The 18,638-nt window shown below is 29.0% G+C and overlaps 1 protein-coding gene across 4 annotated transcripts in view; it reads left to right on the top strand.

The window, feature by feature from the left end:
- The first annotated feature begins 99 nt into the window (after positions 1–99).
- Positions 100–18,638, top strand: part of LOC142334259 (myeloid leukemia factor 2-like) — a 74,222-nt gene continuing 55,683 nt past the window's right edge. For 2 of the 4 annotated variants that reach the window (XM_075382142.1, XM_075382141.1), the window contains exons 1-2: positions 100–310; positions 16,661–16,916. In XM_075382142.1, coding sequence (XP_075238257.1) covers positions 261–310; positions 16,661–16,916 — 306 coding nt within the window. In that variant the 5' untranslated portion in view covers positions 100–260. The remainder of the gene's footprint in view (positions 311–16,660; positions 16,917–18,638) is intronic. The other 2 variants (XM_075382144.1, XM_075382143.1) reach the window with 1 other exon arrangement.

The raw sequence follows: 18,638 nt of genomic DNA, 5'->3' as shown, positions 1-18,638 counted from the left end.
AAGAAAGTTAATTGAATCTTTACAATATATAATTTTTTTCCCAATTTTATAAACACTACACGATTCTATAAGAGGGTTATATGATACTGTAAACGTTGCGTTGGCACACCTGTTTTGTCCAATGTTAATTATTGTTGATCGAGTTGGGAATTCTAGATTATTCGTTTGATTTCTGTTCGTGTTTTCGGTATATAGTGTGCAATTATCTTAAATAACTCCTCGCAAAGTTTACGAAGTGAAATTACCAAATTATCTGAAAAATGTCGTTCTTTGGATCTCTGTTGGGAGATTTCGATGATGATCCTTTTACGTGAGTATTCTTTCATTTGTACGAATTTAAGAGGGATGTCATCAGTATTGGTATTTGCATATGTTTAATAAAAACACATTTCTAAGTTTTGTGTAATTACTTCACTTTAGTGTTGTAAGTTTTGTGGATTTATTTTAATTTTAAACACGACCTTGTTGTTCCTCAAGTACAGATTTGGGAGATACTTAAGTACATTTCTGGAATAGCTGACGTTTATTAATATGCAATATTTTTTCTTGTGTAGTAATTTTTTGAGGATCAGTAATTTTAATTCGGATTTATCCTTCCCATCCATATTCTACGATACGTTACGAAACTAATATCCATAACCAAGCGTTAATTTCTCCATTGCAACTAATTACATGGCTTTGCAATTATGAAATAATATCATGCTACACTAAATGTTTGCTACGAAACTGAATTCAAATCTAAATAAAAGATACACTGATATCTTTTATTTACATTTTCAATATAATATAGAAAAATAAAATCAGATTAGCATAGATTGTAACAACACTTTGTCATTGATAGTCAAGAAAATACCGAAAATCAAGCTAGCGATCTCTTCCAATACCTACGTTTTAGAGTAGGGAGCAAGATTACTATAATATATGCCATATGAGGAATAATTGTTTAGAAATATTACAACTGGTCATTTGTAATTTCATATTTTTGTTTAAATTTTTAAATTCCTGAAATTAATTTATCAGTTATTAAAAATATACAATTTTATTAATGCCAAATATTGTGTGTTTTGTCAGTTATACAAATTTCATCATTCTCAATGAGCTAAACTATTATTTCACGCATACATTAGATGACTTTTCCAGAATTTTATAAGTTCTGAGCCATGAGCCAAATTGTGTTTTATTATACTTGCTAAATAGTGTAAGTAAAATTCAGAGAAAAGCCCAAATTTTATTTTGATTTTTTTTTTTTCTGTAAGTCAGATTAGAGATATTTTTGGTTTAGTTTTCTGGTTGCAGCTCTCTTAATCCCTAATTTGAACCCCCCCACCCTGGGTTTTTTTTGGGGATTTTCAGTTTATTTTAGGGACCTCAAGGAATTAACTAGAGTAGTTTTGAAGTTGCTAGGGCATGTAGAAATGCTTTATTGATTCATTAGTTTTTTAGTTTAACTTTTTATGGACTTGAGCTTAACAAAGAAATCATAGTTTTAATTTTCCTGATGTTTTTCTTTACACTTTTAGGGCGTAATAATAATGTTAAGAGTTGATTAATTTCCCAGTTTATTAAAAATTAAGTTTTTTGATAAGCATTTTTCAAAAATTTTAAATATTTATTTGCTAATTTGGCCTGGTATTATTTGTTATCTTATATTTGAGTTTAATTGTACATTCAGAGATGCCATCAACTGTTATTGGAGGTGTTCATTTTTTGAACTGCTTAATGAAATATTTTAATAATAAAAAAATGAATTTGTAAAATAGCGATTTAATCGTTCAGTCTGTTTTACTCTTAAAGAAAGTGGAAATTAGTTAATCAAACTTTGTGATAACTTATAATTCTCCTTCTTATGCCTTTTTTTTTAAATTTGTATCTGGTTTAATTTCAAAAATTTATTTTGAATTAATGAGTTTTTATTATTTCTTTTGTGTTTATTTTTAAATCTGCTCATTTGACTTATTCTATATTCAATTTTGAGTTTTGATAAATGTTTAATATTGGACGACTAAGTACTTCATCATATTACAGCATTGTTATATCATAGTTTTCCATTCAGTACAAAAGTATTCATTAGAAAATAATAGTTTTTATACTTTTCACATTTCAGCTAGTGTTGTTGGTCATTATTCTAACATTTAGTAAAATAATCTTATGCCGCTATTATTTCAAGTAGAGCTGGACATTCTATGGCAAATACTTGCTGATAATTAAACGTGATTTAGTGATCTGTTTTCTTAAGTGTAATATGTTACAACCAAGATTGGAAAGATATGTTCTTCCAAGATTGTATATAGGCATTAGAAGAATTTATTCAGACCTTTTTGCTTCGGGGTTTATCTTTGGGGCTGTAGTAACCTAAAAGTGTAGATCAAGGAATGTAGTCCTCAATTTTTAATGGGCCATAATTTAGTTAAGTTCTTTATACATTTTAGTAGTGTTAGAATCCTACATATCTGAATTTCACTTCTGTTGTAAGGTTTGGATTTGTGAAAAGTTCTTGGATTTGTAAAAGATGAAAAGAGATATATAAAGGGAATTAGTGTCACTTAAATTGTTTTGTATTAATTTTGTGATTAAGTTTTTTTTTTACTGCTTTAGTGTGTGTAAAAGAATCGATTGATAGTTTTAATAAATTACAAATTGCTGAGTTTTTATATCTCATTTAGGTGATACGCTAAAAATTTATTTGAGATCTTTATTATGGGAATATTCAGTAAAAATGTCAAGTTGTATTGTTGAGAGATTTATAGTTAATTTTTCATAATAAAAGTATCTTAATTCAATGTATTATAAAAAAATTATGTATACCTGTCATTGATGAGTAAAAATATCTGTGTTTAAATAAGAGAATTCAACGGCATTCTTTTCATTTGCAAGTTATTCAAAACTTTCAAACCACAAGTACTTGAGATGTATGATTTTTTTATAATGTGGTCCAAAGATTAAAATATAGTAAATTTAGGTCTTATTTGTGGGTAAATTGTTTTTTTTTTTTTTTTAATTAAGTGTAATAAGTAACTTAAAGGATAGTCATGTATGTAGTTTACTGAAAATCCACTTTGGTTGGTAGTAAGCTCTCAGAATTTCTTGTTGTGATATAGTTTCAATATAACTGGGAACCAATTAATTGGAATATTTATTTTTCAAAGGTTGTATTATTCCTGTAAGGAAAGTTTTAATTTTACAGCACTTTCCAATGGATATGCAGAATAAAAAAAATCAGTTGTCAATCTGAAAGGTAACTGAATTTTTTAAGTTGCGAATGTTTTTCAGTGTGATTGTACATCTACATTTTTTCATGTAGTTACACTGCACTTAAGTGTAACTTACCTAGACAAATGGATGGGATAAAAAAATTTATAGTCCCCCCAGAATTTAATTCCTTTTATTACTATCTTTGGAGGCACATAAATGAGTAGTTAATTAATTAAAAATTAATTAAGAGAATAAGTCAAAACTTTGGTTTTGGCTCTGCATAGGGCTGTCCTTCACCCATTCGCTCTCTGTTTAGTTTACGTCTTGTGGTCTTCCTAACCACCAGTAGTGTATGTTACACATTGACCCTGTTTTGTGGAGGTTATCCCTCATCTCTTGTCATTCCGTCCTCTCTGCTTTTGGTTGTGAATACATGTGTTACATATCTCACCACAGTGTTAAATTTATCTCTTCTGCTTAACATCACCTGTATTATCGTGTCAGTTGTTATACGTCCGGTGAAGTTGACGCATCTGTGCCGTTCACCTTCCCAGTGACTACATTCGAACATGACCTGCTCTGGGGTATCGGTCTCTCCGCAGTATCGACATAGTTCATCATCTGCTCTTCTCCTACCATGGAGGTAGGTTCGGAACATGCCATGGTTCGACCTCTCTTATTAATTGGTGGGTCCATCTTCCAGTCAATTGGTCCCACCGTTCCTGCCACTCCTGGAACAGCCGTCTACATGCCACTATCCAGTCTTCCCCTTCCTCCACTCTCTTCATGCGAGCAATCAGGGTGAGAGGGGGAATGCCTGTTAACACTAGGGCTGCTTCGGTAGAAACCAACGCACAAGCAGAAATGATATGCAGCGCTATCCTCCGTTGCACCCCTTCCATTCTGCGGCGATGGTTTCCGAATTCCAGGGCATTCCCCACCACTGAAACTCCATACAAAAGTATAGAGTTTATAACGTGCCCATATAACCTCTTTTTACAGGTTCTAGGGCCAGTGACGTTTCCCAGCAGCCTGCTGAGTGCTCGTACCGTCTCTCCAGCTTTTTCTGCGGTCTTCTTAACATGAACTGCAAAGGACCTCCTGTGGTCCAGCCAAATGCCTAGGTATTTGGCTGTTTTCATATGTGAAGACTAGTGTGCTGTCTATCTTCACTGGGATTGCTGGGAGCAGTCGTCAACCTGCTAGACAAATAAACGTTGTTTTATCCCTGAAGAGAGCCAGCCCCTTGTTGGTGGTCAGCCACTCTTAAACTGTCCTGATAGCTTCAATCGCTACTTCGTCAACTGTCTTCGCCGTTACCACCAGAGCAAGATCATCTGCAAATGCTACAGGAGTAACACCCTCAGGGAGTTGGAGACTGAGTACTTCGTCAAACACGATATTCCACAGTGTGGGGCCCAGAACAGACCCCTGTGGGACCCCGCACGTGACTGGGAAGCGGATCAGTTGGTCATTTGTTTCATATAGTAGGTACCGTTCTTCCAGGTACCATTGTATTAGACGTCTTATTCCGTCATCGATTCTTCTGTTCCTGAGAGCTTGGAAAACTACCTCCCAGCGCAACGAGTTGAAGGCGTTTTTGACATCTAATATTACGACTACCGGTATTCTTCTCGTGCGCCAAGTACCAGCTACTGCCTCAGATGCCAGGTCGAAGACTTGTTTCACCCCATCCGGAGCCAAAATAATTGGTTCATTATTTTCAAGAAAAAAAATAGAATATTAGGTGTTATACAGAACGAGTCAAAAGCATGGAAACCCCCTCAACAACTTTAAAAATATTCCAAGTAGAATACTGTAACTTTCAGGATAAGGTATTTCTCAACTACTTTAACTTTTAATTAGAAATAGAATTTCAACCCCTTGTTGGGGGGGGGGGGGGGGAGTGATCCAGGGATTGTAACTCAAATATTTTAAATGGTAACATCCTTTTTGTGATACTTAATTTTAAATGATGAGAAAAATAAAAAGTTTGTATGATGTCTGTATCCAGAATGGCGGCAAGATTAATTTTATTTTTTGAAAATTACTAAATTTAATAAAATAAAATAAAATTAAAATTTATTTTAAAAGTTAAATATTTAAAAAATAAAAAAGTTATTAACACAAAATTTTTTTCCCCCAATTTAATGAGTAAATAATAAAAATATTGTCGTCACTTAAACATGCTGATCAGTTAATAATTTATGATCTCTTTTCATTGTGTAATATACCATTTAGTGTTTTTCATTACTACACTGTTAGTGTATGAGAATTTATTGTGATTTGTACATTTGTAAGTCTCTTGTGTTATTTATATCCTTTTTACCTTTTGTATAATTATTTTTTACTGAACTAATTTTTTCTGTGCTACCTGCTAACATTTTTAAAGGTGACACTCACCTGCTAACAGGTGAGGGTCACACTTTTAATGGAGAGGCTTTGGTGATAGAGTTAGGTCATATAATGAAGTTTGTGAATTGTTAATGCAACATTTAATAATAGTAATCCTATTTTAAAAGGTACACTGACAAAAGCCATCAAACAATTTGAAGAACCAAGGAGCATTATAGGGGAAAACCAGAGGTAACCTCTGCAAAAATAATAAATTGTTGATTATGCAAGAATTTATTGTGAATCCTCATTCCTCAACCTGAACAGCTGCACTACTACAGAACAGCAACACAAGAACAGAACATTAGCATAAGTTCAGGGATTTGAACATTAAGAAGTGAAAATTTCAAACCATTCAAAATTCATTGGTGCAAGAACTTAATGAAAATGACTATGGTCAAAGACTTGAATCATTAGTGAATAAATTCACTAGTGTGAAATTATGATGAGGTTCTTTGCTTTTCAACCATATCATTCCAAACATTCAAAATGTTGTTGGCCTTCCAAAACATTTGGTTTCAGTAAGATGGTGCTCCAACTCAATTTGATCTTCAGGTATGTGAAATTTTAAATGCATTTTTTCCTGCAAGATGGATTGGCCAAGAGGTCAAATAGAATGGCCAGCAAGATCATCCAACTAGTCACCATTGGATTACTTTCTATGGGGCCTCTTAAAAAGTATTGTTTATCATATTAAGTCCCAAAATATTGATTTATGTAATAAAATTTGAGAATCAGCACAAAATATCACAAGGGAATTGCTGAATAATGCAGTGTCATCCTTTTACAACTGACTTAACTCACTGTCAAACAACAGAAGGGGAGGACATTTTGAACATTTATTGAAATGATATGTAAGTAAGTAAACAAATGTTATGCTTAATGAATGTTTTTTATTTAACTAAATGTATTCAGTAATATCCATTCAATCAAATTTTAAAAATTTATTTATTTGTGATAACAGTAATGTAATTTTTTTCAAATCCAAAATGCATTCTGCCATCATTTTAGGTGCAGACATCATACAACTTTTTATTTATACTGTTTTTCTTGTCTTAAAGAGACTTTAAAATGATGTATCACATAAAATGTGTTACCATTTAAAATATTTGCGTTACAACCCCTGGGCCAGCCCCAAGTAGTTAGTTAAAATTCTATTTCTCATCAAAAGGTAAAGTAGTTGATCTTATTCTGAAAGTTTGAGTATTCTATCTGGAATGACTGTAAAGTTGTTGAGGAGTTTCCATACTTTTGACTAGCTCTGTCTGTATAAATATATTTATATAAAATATATACAATAAAACCTCTAAGAAAAAGATATTTTTGCTTTTACAGGTGTGTAACTAAAAGGGATTGCTTAGTGTAGACAGGGTTTTTAAAAAATAAATATCTTCATGGTTATCACAAACCCTCTTTCAATGGAAATGAAAATGAAATCATTTTCAAATTTATCCTTATACAAATTCATTCAATGAACCAAACAAAGTGCCGAAAAGTTTTTTTTTTTTTTTTAATTAAGTAAAATTAATTTGCTAAAAAATTACTCTGAACTTAGAAAATTTTTATAATTACAAGAAATAGAACTGTAAATTTATTGAATAAAATTATTTGTTTCAGTCAAGGATTTTGATATCAGAATAGTGAAATATATTTTGTTTAATCACAATTTTATTCATTTCATCATATTTTCAATCGGCAACTCTTCTAGTCTAGTCCCTCTTCTGTTTTACTAATTCATTGCATCAGCCTGGCCTTATAACAAATTTGATTCTAATGTGTTTTGTGAGGCATCTAAGTTGGCTTTGAATTCATTTTTCCCCAGTATAATTGTATAAAGCTTCTCGAATAGCTGGTCCTGAAATATAAATTCATTTTGCTTTCACAAGCAGTTTCATCATCTCTGAAAATAACTTTCTCATTATCAGGAATTGTTAATTTCCTTTGCCATGTTTTTCCATTCAACCGTTCATAGATAACTGCATAGTTATTTAAATTACTTATTTGTGTTTAACTGCAGTGGTATAAAATTCTGTATCTGGAAATGTGCAAGTGTTGCAATCTTCTTATACAGTAAAAGGTCCTCGTTAATCTGGATTTCGCTTAATTTGAATGGTACATTTGAGTAATATTTTTTCTATTTATGAAGGTTTTGAATATCTATAAATGCAGTTATTGCAATAAAGACCGTAGTTTTTGGAATATATACGAACTCCCATGCAGTAGGAAAATAATTATAAATGCAGTAGTTCTAATAGTAAAAAGTTTGTTTAAATTTTATTATGGGTCAGATATGTAGATGATCTTATTAGTTATATGAACCAAGTATAAATAATAAACATTAAATAATTTTAAATAAATTATTTTCATGAAATGTTAAAATGTACACATGAAGTAAAACATAGCAGAAAAATAAAATATTTAGATGTAAATATTAAAATAAATGAAAACGATCAAGTAACTGGAATATATAAAAAAACCTACCTCAAATGAAATTATAAACAGGAATTCTAACCATCCTTGGTCTCAAAAAATTAATATTTTTGAAAATATGATAAATAGAGCAATAAAATACATAAATGATATATAAGAATTGTATAATGAATTAAATAATTTAAGGAATACTATAAAGAATGGGTATGATACCTCATTGATCGATAATATATATATATATATATATATATATATATAACAAATATAATTTCACACTTCAATAACACATAAACATTACTGCATTAAAACCCATAAATGAAAATGAAAACAATGAAAATATTTATATAAATTACTCCTACACAAATAAAATTATAGAAAACTTAATGCTTATAATGAAAAAATATATAAACCTGATAATCATGTAATAAAACATTATAATAATAAAAAATAAATAAGATTCTTCTGGTATGCAATAATTGTGAAAAAATATATATTTGGAAAACAATGGGACTTAAAGATAGATTTAATGAACATTTCAAGTTTTTTTAAAAATAAAAATAGATTTTTTGAATGTAGAATATCATTTAATAATTAACAAACATAATAAAACATTGAACACAAAAGTAATAATAAAAAATTATAAATTTTAGAAAGATTTTATATGTATACATATTAACATAATTCAGCCCAATGAATCTGCAGACAGAATTTTATAGGGAGATTCTTATAAATATTATTTAAGTTTGTAATAAATTGATAAGGAATTTTAAATAAATTAGATAATCAGTACAGTACTGCACTAATATATGGATAGCATGTTAAAGAAAATTTTAATATTAAACGTTTTAAATTAAAAAAAAAAATTTTTTCTCTCACAAATTTGTTCTATAAATTTTAACTTATGTTATCTAATGTGAAACGTAAAAAAGTCAAATAAAAAGTAAACATAAAACTACTGAAGATGGGCTTATGCTCGAAAGCACTTTAATATGAAAAATAAAGTAAGGTAAGAATGTTCCTTAATTCTGTACTTTGTGGAGTGGCTGAGTAAGTTTTACATTATATATGAGCAATCAGCTAGATTTTACGTACAGGGGAGATATGGACTACAAAAAATTTAATTTAAATAAATTAATAAAATTATAATTGTACATAATGCATGTGTATAACAATTGATTTATAATAATTACGGTAACCATAAGCATTTGTAAAATTTACTAATTGTATATTATTTTATTTTTATATGTAGGGTACTTATAATAATAGAAATTGAACATTTTAATAAATTAACATTTATTATAATTATCAAAATGATATTGGATACATTTATGATGCTTATATAGATTTAAAATTTCATCAGGCCTGTTATTGTTGATTATTGATATAAAAGTTTGACAATTCTACATATAAAATTAAATAATCAAAATGTAAAAGAATATTAAAAAAGTAAAAAAGATCTTTTTTTAATAAAACAGAATTGAAAAAAAAAACATTCATTTTACTTACTTCTCCCATATTTTACATTCAGTTTGAGTAATGCACGTGTTTTCTGTAAAATGGTCATCTGCACGATTTACAAAAGTTTTGTCATATGCCGCTTCTTAGATTGACACAAACTGCAAGTCATCCTTTTCTTTTCCACATTTGGTGAAGGCAACTCATTCCTTCCCAAGAAAAAGGATATCATTGTCTGCATAGAACACTGATTGCTTGGTCACTGATGTCTTTCTTCCAGCCAGAGAAATATAAGTTCTTTATGTAGCTCAAGCATAAATGCTTTTTTTTGACATTGTTTTTCTTTATCACTTAAATTCATATTGTGAATTAACATAAGCATTTATACAAGTTATGTTCAGCATTCCATAAAACATACACATATGCTACCTTTTTGTTTTTCAGGATGTGTTGAAGTTTGAATAAATTTGATCAAATGCATCCATGCCTGATTTGGTTTGATTTGTAATGTTTGACAATTACTGCTTTACCAGTATTCAAGATAGGATTTTTATGCATTACAGATAGTAAACTAACAACACTTGTTTTGGTTTTAAAACTTCAAGTTTGACGTCCATCAAAACAGAATTTTGTGTCGCTAATAGGTCTTCCCCCTTTTTGTTTGTCATTTTGTTGTTTTTGATTTTCCCTAAAATTGTTTATTTGTATGGAGCTGACAGCAAACTTGCAGCCAGAGGTAAACCAGTTCTCCCATGGTTATGTTTCTGTTTGTACCTGAAGAGGCACAGTAAGAGTTTTTTTTTACAAAGTATTCGCTACTCACAATTCTTTTGATGTTCCTTTCCCTAAATATGGCGCAGCAGAAAGCAAATATTTTGTAGCAACTTCGCATACCATTAAAATTTTGATGCTGTATTTAGCTGGCTTTTTAGGTATACACATTTTGAATTGGCAATTACCCTAAAATGTCAATACTGTTCATTAATTGTTACTTAAGCTCCAACTTCATAGAATTCTTTGCAGTGAGAAATTAAATCATCTTAAATATTCCTTAAACATTTTCTTATAGGGCAAATTCATCTAGAACACACCTTTCTTGTTTGGTTTCCTTATCACAGCAAAAATGAATTCAGTAAAAAATCAAATCTTTCCTGGCTTGCTGTTGCCTTATAAATTGATCTGCACAGACCAGAATCAAACTATTCTTTACTAGCCAAATAATTGTCTTTGTGAACTGCAGAGAATATCACTAAATCAAATATAGCCTTCATTTCTACTGGATTAGTTCTCTTGTTGTAGAAGTAAATTGCTTGATTTTTAACAATTTATGTGTTTGTATACTTGACAATCGTGTTTGTTGTGTCATTATTTATAAATAAACTGAATGCCTCAAGCGGAGATGTAACTAACCTTGCCATACCTTTAAAACCTCTTATTACATTTATAATATTTCTAGCATTTGTGTGTGTGTTAGGGTTCCAGAGTCCATTTATGAGAGTCATGTCCTTTCCAAGTTATAATTGCATACCATACGCGCGCACATCCCTCTTCTACTTGCTCCTGAATGTCTTCGAATTCATCACTTTGGTCCTAGATACTTTCTTCTGTTGTAAATTTTCCTGGGCTTCAAATACCTCTTCACGTACATCAAATCTACCAATTTATTAGTCTTCTATATTTAGTGTCGCCAACTTAATGGTTTTTGAATTCTTCGTCTTTGTTTCTTCTGAAGCACACTGGGCGCCTTTTGTTTCTTTTGAGCTTATGCCGAAGGATTATTCTGATTTTTTTCTACTGTATATGTAGAAATTTTTTTGTCATTCATTACTCTTTTCCATTTATTTTCTTTCATTTCTTCTCCTGGTTTTTCAGAACCACTGCAAACATTAGCTGTAGATGTAGGAAGTTGTTCTAAATTAGTTTGCACTAAAATATCCTGTTTTTTATGTTTATTCTTTTTGGCTTCCTTTTTTTTGTAAGTGTGATACTGTATCACTATTAGAACTATGTAGTCAGATGAGGGTTTGTAATCATCTGATAATATATTATCAGACATTTCACTACCACTAGTTTGTCCTTTATCTGATTCATCGTAATTCACTACATGAGCTAATTCTGACTGGTAATGCCATGGTGATATATTTATTGACACAAAACAAAATAAATGTAAACAGAAACCTATGAACACAAATAAAAACCGAGTATTATTAATACAAATTCATGTGACTATTAATTATAATAAACGTATCAGTACAAAACTCGACGTCTGTAAAAGTTACCTTGTTACTAAGCATTCGTAAAACTGAGTTACCACCATAGGAACCCTGTAACAACTGAAGGTCACTGGAAGCAATGTTTCTACCCCTCCATCAACTCTAACAAGGGTAGGGGGATGTAGAACACTGTGGGTGGCAGAAAACATACAGTCTCACAAAAAGTAATTTCTAGCATCATCAAATTTATAAATACTATATATAATTTTAAAACTGCTCACCAAATTCCAATCTGATTTCCTCTAGCACTTTTTGCTCTTCTGCCATCTTGAAGAGGATAATTATGACTAACATATATAACAAATTTTATATATATATAAATAAAACAATTGATCGTCATTTTGTTAATATTCGTCAAAAGTTAAAGTTTTAATTCCAAGTGATACGTCCATATTGCAATAGTTCTCAATAACTATTCTATCTAATATAGTTATTTCAATACTTTTTCATTGTCTTGACTGAACAAATATGTATATTCTGAATTTTAAAGATTTTTTTAATTTTATTAGACAGTTTGTACGATATAAAAGTAAGAAGATAAAATTTAATCTGTTAAACTGAAGAATTATTAAAATATCATTGAAGATGGTCTTAGGCCCAAAAATGTTTTGAACATAAAAAAGTAAAGGTAAGAGTGTTCTCTAATTATCTTTGCGAAGGCTGAAAAGATTTATTATATATAGTTATTTATTATAACGTACAGAGGGGGAAAAATGGACTATAAAATATTTAATCTAAATAAATTAATAATTTAATTATATATGTTAGTCATAATTATCCGCTTGAAAATTAGAATAACCGAAAACACTTGAGAAAATCAGATTGGAATTTGGTAAGCCGTTTTAAAATTATGTATCATAGTTGTACAAACGGTGCCATGTTTGAAAAACTAAATTTATGAAGTAAGGGTTAATGTGATTTACTGAAGGTTAGCAATAGTAAAGGGATTATGGTTTTTTGTTAATGGTAATTTTAATGTGTAAAATACTATTTTTGTATTTCCCATTTAAATGTTAATCATAATCTAAGACATTTTCTTTCTGGTTTTAAAAAAGATGATTCCTAAAAAATTGATTTTTTTTTTAGTTATTTAATTTTGAAATATACTGGTTTGCTTGAAAATGTTCATTGCCTTGGTCAAAACTTTATGTTTATATGTCTAAATATTATAAAAGTTGAATTATGTCATTGCTACAAGTTAACTTAATGTTATTCTTTCTTTTTCATATCTAACAAAAGTCCTAATTTTATGATTTCTATGGTTACTTTGATTTATATGAGGTGTTAGTATATTATGTATTATTTTTTGTAATTAGACAACAAAATTTCAGAATAAAGATCACTTGTAAGTCCAGTTTATTTAAGTATTATTATCATTAGTTTTATATATTTTCTTAATTGATAATTGGACTGGTAGTTGATCATTATTAATGGTTTTGTTGCTTTAAGAATTGACTTTTCAGCGTTATAAAACTTTGTCTTATCTATAATTTTTTTTTTAAACGTACAATTTTTAACATAACCTCACAAATTAAAACTGAATATGTACATGAATGAATTAGTTATGAGTTTCAAGTGTTATTAGCAGAATTTGAAGAGTTAGTTACCTCCAGATCAATTAAAGGGCCATTATATTTTTAATTTCTGTTTTGCAATTAAATGCTTTCAATTCATTTTTGTGCATATCAATTTGTTTGAAATTTGAAAATGGTATAGCGCTCATTATCAGTAGATGCTAGTTAATAGATGATATATAGTATTAAAGGTGTTTATTATATCTTATTCCCACAAAGGTCTTCTACAGTTTATTCCCCTTATTTTATACATTTTTCACCATAAAGTGGTTATTGATTGATGTGCAGTTGCTTATTATTTGCAGATCACTGTTTAGTATAGGCCGTAATAGCCCTGTGGTAGTAGGTGGTAATTGGAAGTAATTATGGCCAGCTAAAGAAAACGTTTTCCCATGAATGTTCAGTTTCATTAGAAGAAGAAAAAATCTTCGAATTAAATCAAATTTTAATTGAGCAGCTTAATCTTTTTTTCACATTGCCCTTTTGGATTATATGTTTAATATAACCATTGGCTTGAGATGTGAAAATACATTTGTTATGTGGAATGTATTTGTTGTGTACATTTGTTATGTGTAGAATTATTTAAAATGCAGCAGTAATTCAGAATTTCTTGTTACTGTTATCACTTTCCAGATCATTGCTTCTGAAGTCACTATGCCATTTGCTAGCTACTCAAAAATCTACATTATAGATTTTCTTGAGCCGTTACAAACAAAATTATTCTCCATAGACAAAAATTAAAGTTCATTCTCCAAAAATTAAAGTTCTTGAATTGGTATAATTAAATTCAGATCTGCAGTTGATCTTACAATATAAAAATCTGTTAAAAATATCTACAACAGAAAAGTTATAAAAGAAAGTATTCAACGTGTATAATTGTAATGTAGTAAAGTACTTTCAGAAAGTTTTGGACTGTGAAATTACTAAAGTGATTACAATTAGTTCATTGCAGTAAAATTAGGATAATTTAAACAATATGATATCCATTTCAGATTTTTCTTAAGAAAATACTTTAATTTCTTGCCCAACATGTTGCAAAAGGAATCCATTCTATAAGTATGAAAAAGATTTGGATGTCTTGTACTACCAAAATTGGTATGAAGATGTATTTGAATGGGCTATTACATTGGTATAAAATTAACCTTAAAACAAAAGAGATGTTATTCCACATGATTTACTGAAGATTATTTATTGAAGATTTACAAGTAGATAAATTAGTTTTCTGAATTATCATTTCATAGTTCAGGATTCAAAGTATTATGTTTCAGGGAAATAATTAAAAATAATCAAGCAGTGATTTATGAAGTAAATTTACACAGTTAATTTATTTTATTTATAATTTTTTTAGAAAAAGTTATGATATTTTTTATACATACATTAATATTGCATGAAATTGTTATTTTGCAGTGTAATTTGAAATTAAATTTATCAGTACAGATGAAGGAAAAAATTGTGTTTGATGCCATGTAAGTGTAACTAGTAATTTTAATGATTAAATTATAGAGTTCTGCATTGTACATTGTTACCATTCTGTTGTGTGCAGGTGGTGGTTACAAACAGTATATATATTATTATTATTGGGTAAAATTCTTATTTTACATTGTAATTGAAATTAAATATATTGATAGAAGAAAAACTTACTTGATGTGTTACATAAGTGTAAATAGCAACAATTTAAATAACTTAGGTCTTAGAGCTTTTATTACAAGTTACCATTTTGTAATGTTCAATGATTCTTGAGCAGTCGCCTTTGAATTACATTATGATAATTATTGTTAGGTACTGAAAGATGTGTTTACTTAAGTTCATAGTTAAACATTTTATGTTTTGTGTACATGTAATTTGAGTTCTCCTCAACTGTGTAAACTTAATATTATTTTAAAGGTAGGTTTCGTGCATTTACAATATGCATATATGTTCAGCATCAGTTTCCAAATTTTATGAAATTGTTTGGAATAGGCATTAGGGAGAAAGTTATTTTAAAACTTAAAATGAGTATTTAAGAATTTGGGTTGTAATAAACTTTCTCACATTCTTGGCGGCACAGTAAAGTATTTTCAGTGTTATAATCTTCAGATAGCTGAACAAATGTAGGTTGTGATAAGTGATCAATAATTTTGTTAATTTAAAAATTTTATTTTAAAGCATTTTATATTTGTTATTAACATTGCACTTAATACAGGGTAATCATAAAAGAATGGTATGAAGTTTAATTAAAGATATAATCAAAAATTATCCATCTCGAGTAGTTTTGTAATATTGTGTATAATTTTTTTTCATTTATTATAAACTATACTGTCTAAAGGAATACCTTTAGCCTAATTTTATGCAGTATGTTAAAAATTTTATTTTGGTTTTAGCCTTTCTGTAAAATTTTGTAAGTTCTCTGTTAGCTACAGCTTGGTGTTCTGTGTGCTTATGCATTTGGGCAATTAAACAAACTGATTGTTGGCCCTTGAAAAAAATGTAATTATTTTGCTTTGATATTCTGGGGTTTGTAACAAGCATACACTCGTTTTATGAATGAGGTAGATGCAAGATAAACACACAGGTTCCAAATCAAGGCTGGACTAGATATCTAGAAACAAGTTATCATGGAATTTGTACTGTTTATGTCAACATAGATGTTGATAAATTGTTATTCTTTTGAATCTTGTGCTTTCTTTAAAAATCAATTGTTTTTATTTATTCATTTTATAAGTATGAACAAAATTTTTCATAATTAAGATATTCTCAAAAGGTTTTGTGATATGAAGTTAATAAAACATGGTGTTTAATATTAAATTTTTGTGATATTAAGTAAAAACGGTCATAAGATTAGTAGTTGGGAATGGCCCAAAACATAATTGTAAAAGGGGATAGAAAAATAAATAAAAAAATTTATTTTAATTGAACAATTTAATTGCAGATAAATGTGTACATGCTAGGTGAAACAGAAACTCTACTCGTATTATCAATGTAGCCAGTGCATAAAATTCACCTTGATGGAGATGTGCGATTCAACTGCTTCATCTGTAATTGTCAGCTGCTTTACTAGCCCACCAGTAAAGTGCTGTTTGAAAAGAAGTGCCAGGATTGTGCCTCACTACCTGTATAATTACTTTTAACAAAAAGTAATTATACAGGTAGTATAATTAACTGATTAACTTTAATCAGTTAATAGTATTGTGAAGTGTTGATTTTCTGTAAATAAATGAGTTACAGTTACAATTTTATAAAACTATTTTACAAATGGTATTGTGAACTGATTTCAAAGGCGGCGATTTTTTTTCATACCATTTCATGGTAATTTAAAAATTCAGTTTTTCTATTTAAAAATCCATTCTTTTTTTATTATTTCAGAGGGCATATGCGACAAATGAACAGAATGATGAATTCATTATTCAATGTTTCTCCATTTGGAGGCCTAATGGGTGGAGGATCAACAGATCTTATGCCCTTTGACAATAGACGTGGAGGAGGAATGATGCCTTTTGGATTTCCTGACATGGAACGTATGTTTCAAGGTGTTGGTGTTGATCAGGGACGTGGAAATTGCCATGCTTTTACTTCAAGTACTGTTATGACTATGACAAATGGACCTGACGGTCGTCCACAGGTAAATTTTACACATTTTATTTCATAGTATCTTTCATTATCATGCCTTGCTTACAGAGGTACTGCCAAGTACAAAATGCTTTGTTGGTGAATTTAAATAATTGAAAAATAATTTAATAAAACAGTTAGATAAATGAATGGAGGTGATGCATTATTAATTTTATCCGATTAATTAAAGATGACTGAATTTTATAAAAATTGTATAAAAAGAATTGTCATCTTAATTGTCACTTTCAATTTTAAAGTTTTACTGTTTCAATAAAAAAGAACTATCAATAATAATAATAATAATATTGTAACATTTTAAGTATAAGTATTATTAACTTAAGTAATTGCTTTTGTGTTTTGCTGGTGTGTACTTTCAATATATTTCATATCAGTTTTTGGATAATGAGGTTAATGTACTCTGTAGCATGTTATTTATTCAACTTAAAAGAGAATAATATTAATTCACCTGGCTTATAGTAATTTGCTCATTAATTCATTTTCACTGGAGTAACTTGAAAAACAAATTGCACCATTTGGGTAAAACCTTAAAAAGTATTGGTTATCAGAATCATTTCTTGTTTAGTTTTCTGGCCACTTGACAAAATTATTTACAGCAATATTTGAAAATGAAAAAATTGCAAGATTGTTACCAAAATGAATTTGCTGATTTTTGTGTTGTAAGTAATAGAGGATGTCTGAGAAAAAATTTCAGATCATAATAAAATTCTCATAAATATTAAAATTTTGAACCAGTTTTTTGTTTTTAAAAATGGTCCCTTAGGTTTTACCAATGAATGTTTCCTTTTTAGCCAGTTATATTCAATTGAAAAAAGTGATTTGGATACCACATGACTTCCACCACCACATATACACATTTTTTGCTGCATGTCATTTAAACTTATTTCATTTGAAAGTGAGATATGATTATGATCCTTCAATTCTTTTAATAAAATGGACAGTTACACAGTTGTGGTGGACCCCACATTGGATCACATTTTTTTGTGGTATCTAGCACCATTTTATAATAGTTTATATATTAATTTTCTTTCACGTCATTCAAGTAGATGCGCAGTGTAAGTGAGAACGTGTTGGATCCGTAACCATGCACACATAAGTACAAATCACACTTCATCTGCATATATTTTTTGTAACTTTATTTTTTAATTTAAATATATTGATTTATTAATAATTATTAACCTCAGATTGTAAAAATCTTTGAATTAAATTGAAAAGTACATAAAATGAAAAGTAATGAAATGTACATAAAGTACATTTACATAAATGTAAATTTACAAATGTACCTAAGTACATAATTATTTCACTAATAATTTTTTTAAATTTTTTTATTGTTATTGATTTATTATTTATTGTCAATTTTTGTTTTACAAATGAGGTTAATAATTATTAATAAATCAATATAATTTATAATCAATAGTCTGATTTGAACTGATGTGCCTTTCCCTTGTAAGACCAAAATATTTCATTAATTAAAATTTTATTTGGTTATGACTGTGGAACTATTGAAAATAAGTACCACTTATGATATAATCTTTGATTAGTCAAAATGGTTATTTCCGTTAAAATCTGAAATTTTTTGTGGTTCCAATACTTCCTTTACTTTATACAAGGAAGGAGAAATCATGAACACATTTTAATTTTTACAACTGTAAATTCATATTACTATGTTTGGTATAAAATAATTCTAGTACTGTTGACTATGTAGCTTCAGGGTAAT

The sequence above is a fragment of the Lycorma delicatula genome, chromosome 1, assembly GCF_047948215.1.
Source record: "Lycorma delicatula isolate Av1 chromosome 1, ASM4794821v1, whole genome shotgun sequence".
Taxonomy (NCBI): Eukaryota; Metazoa; Arthropoda; class Insecta; order Hemiptera; family Fulgoridae; genus Lycorma; species Lycorma delicatula.
The sequence above is the reverse complement of the archived record's forward strand: the minus strand, read 5'-3'. Positions and strand labels throughout refer to the sequence as shown.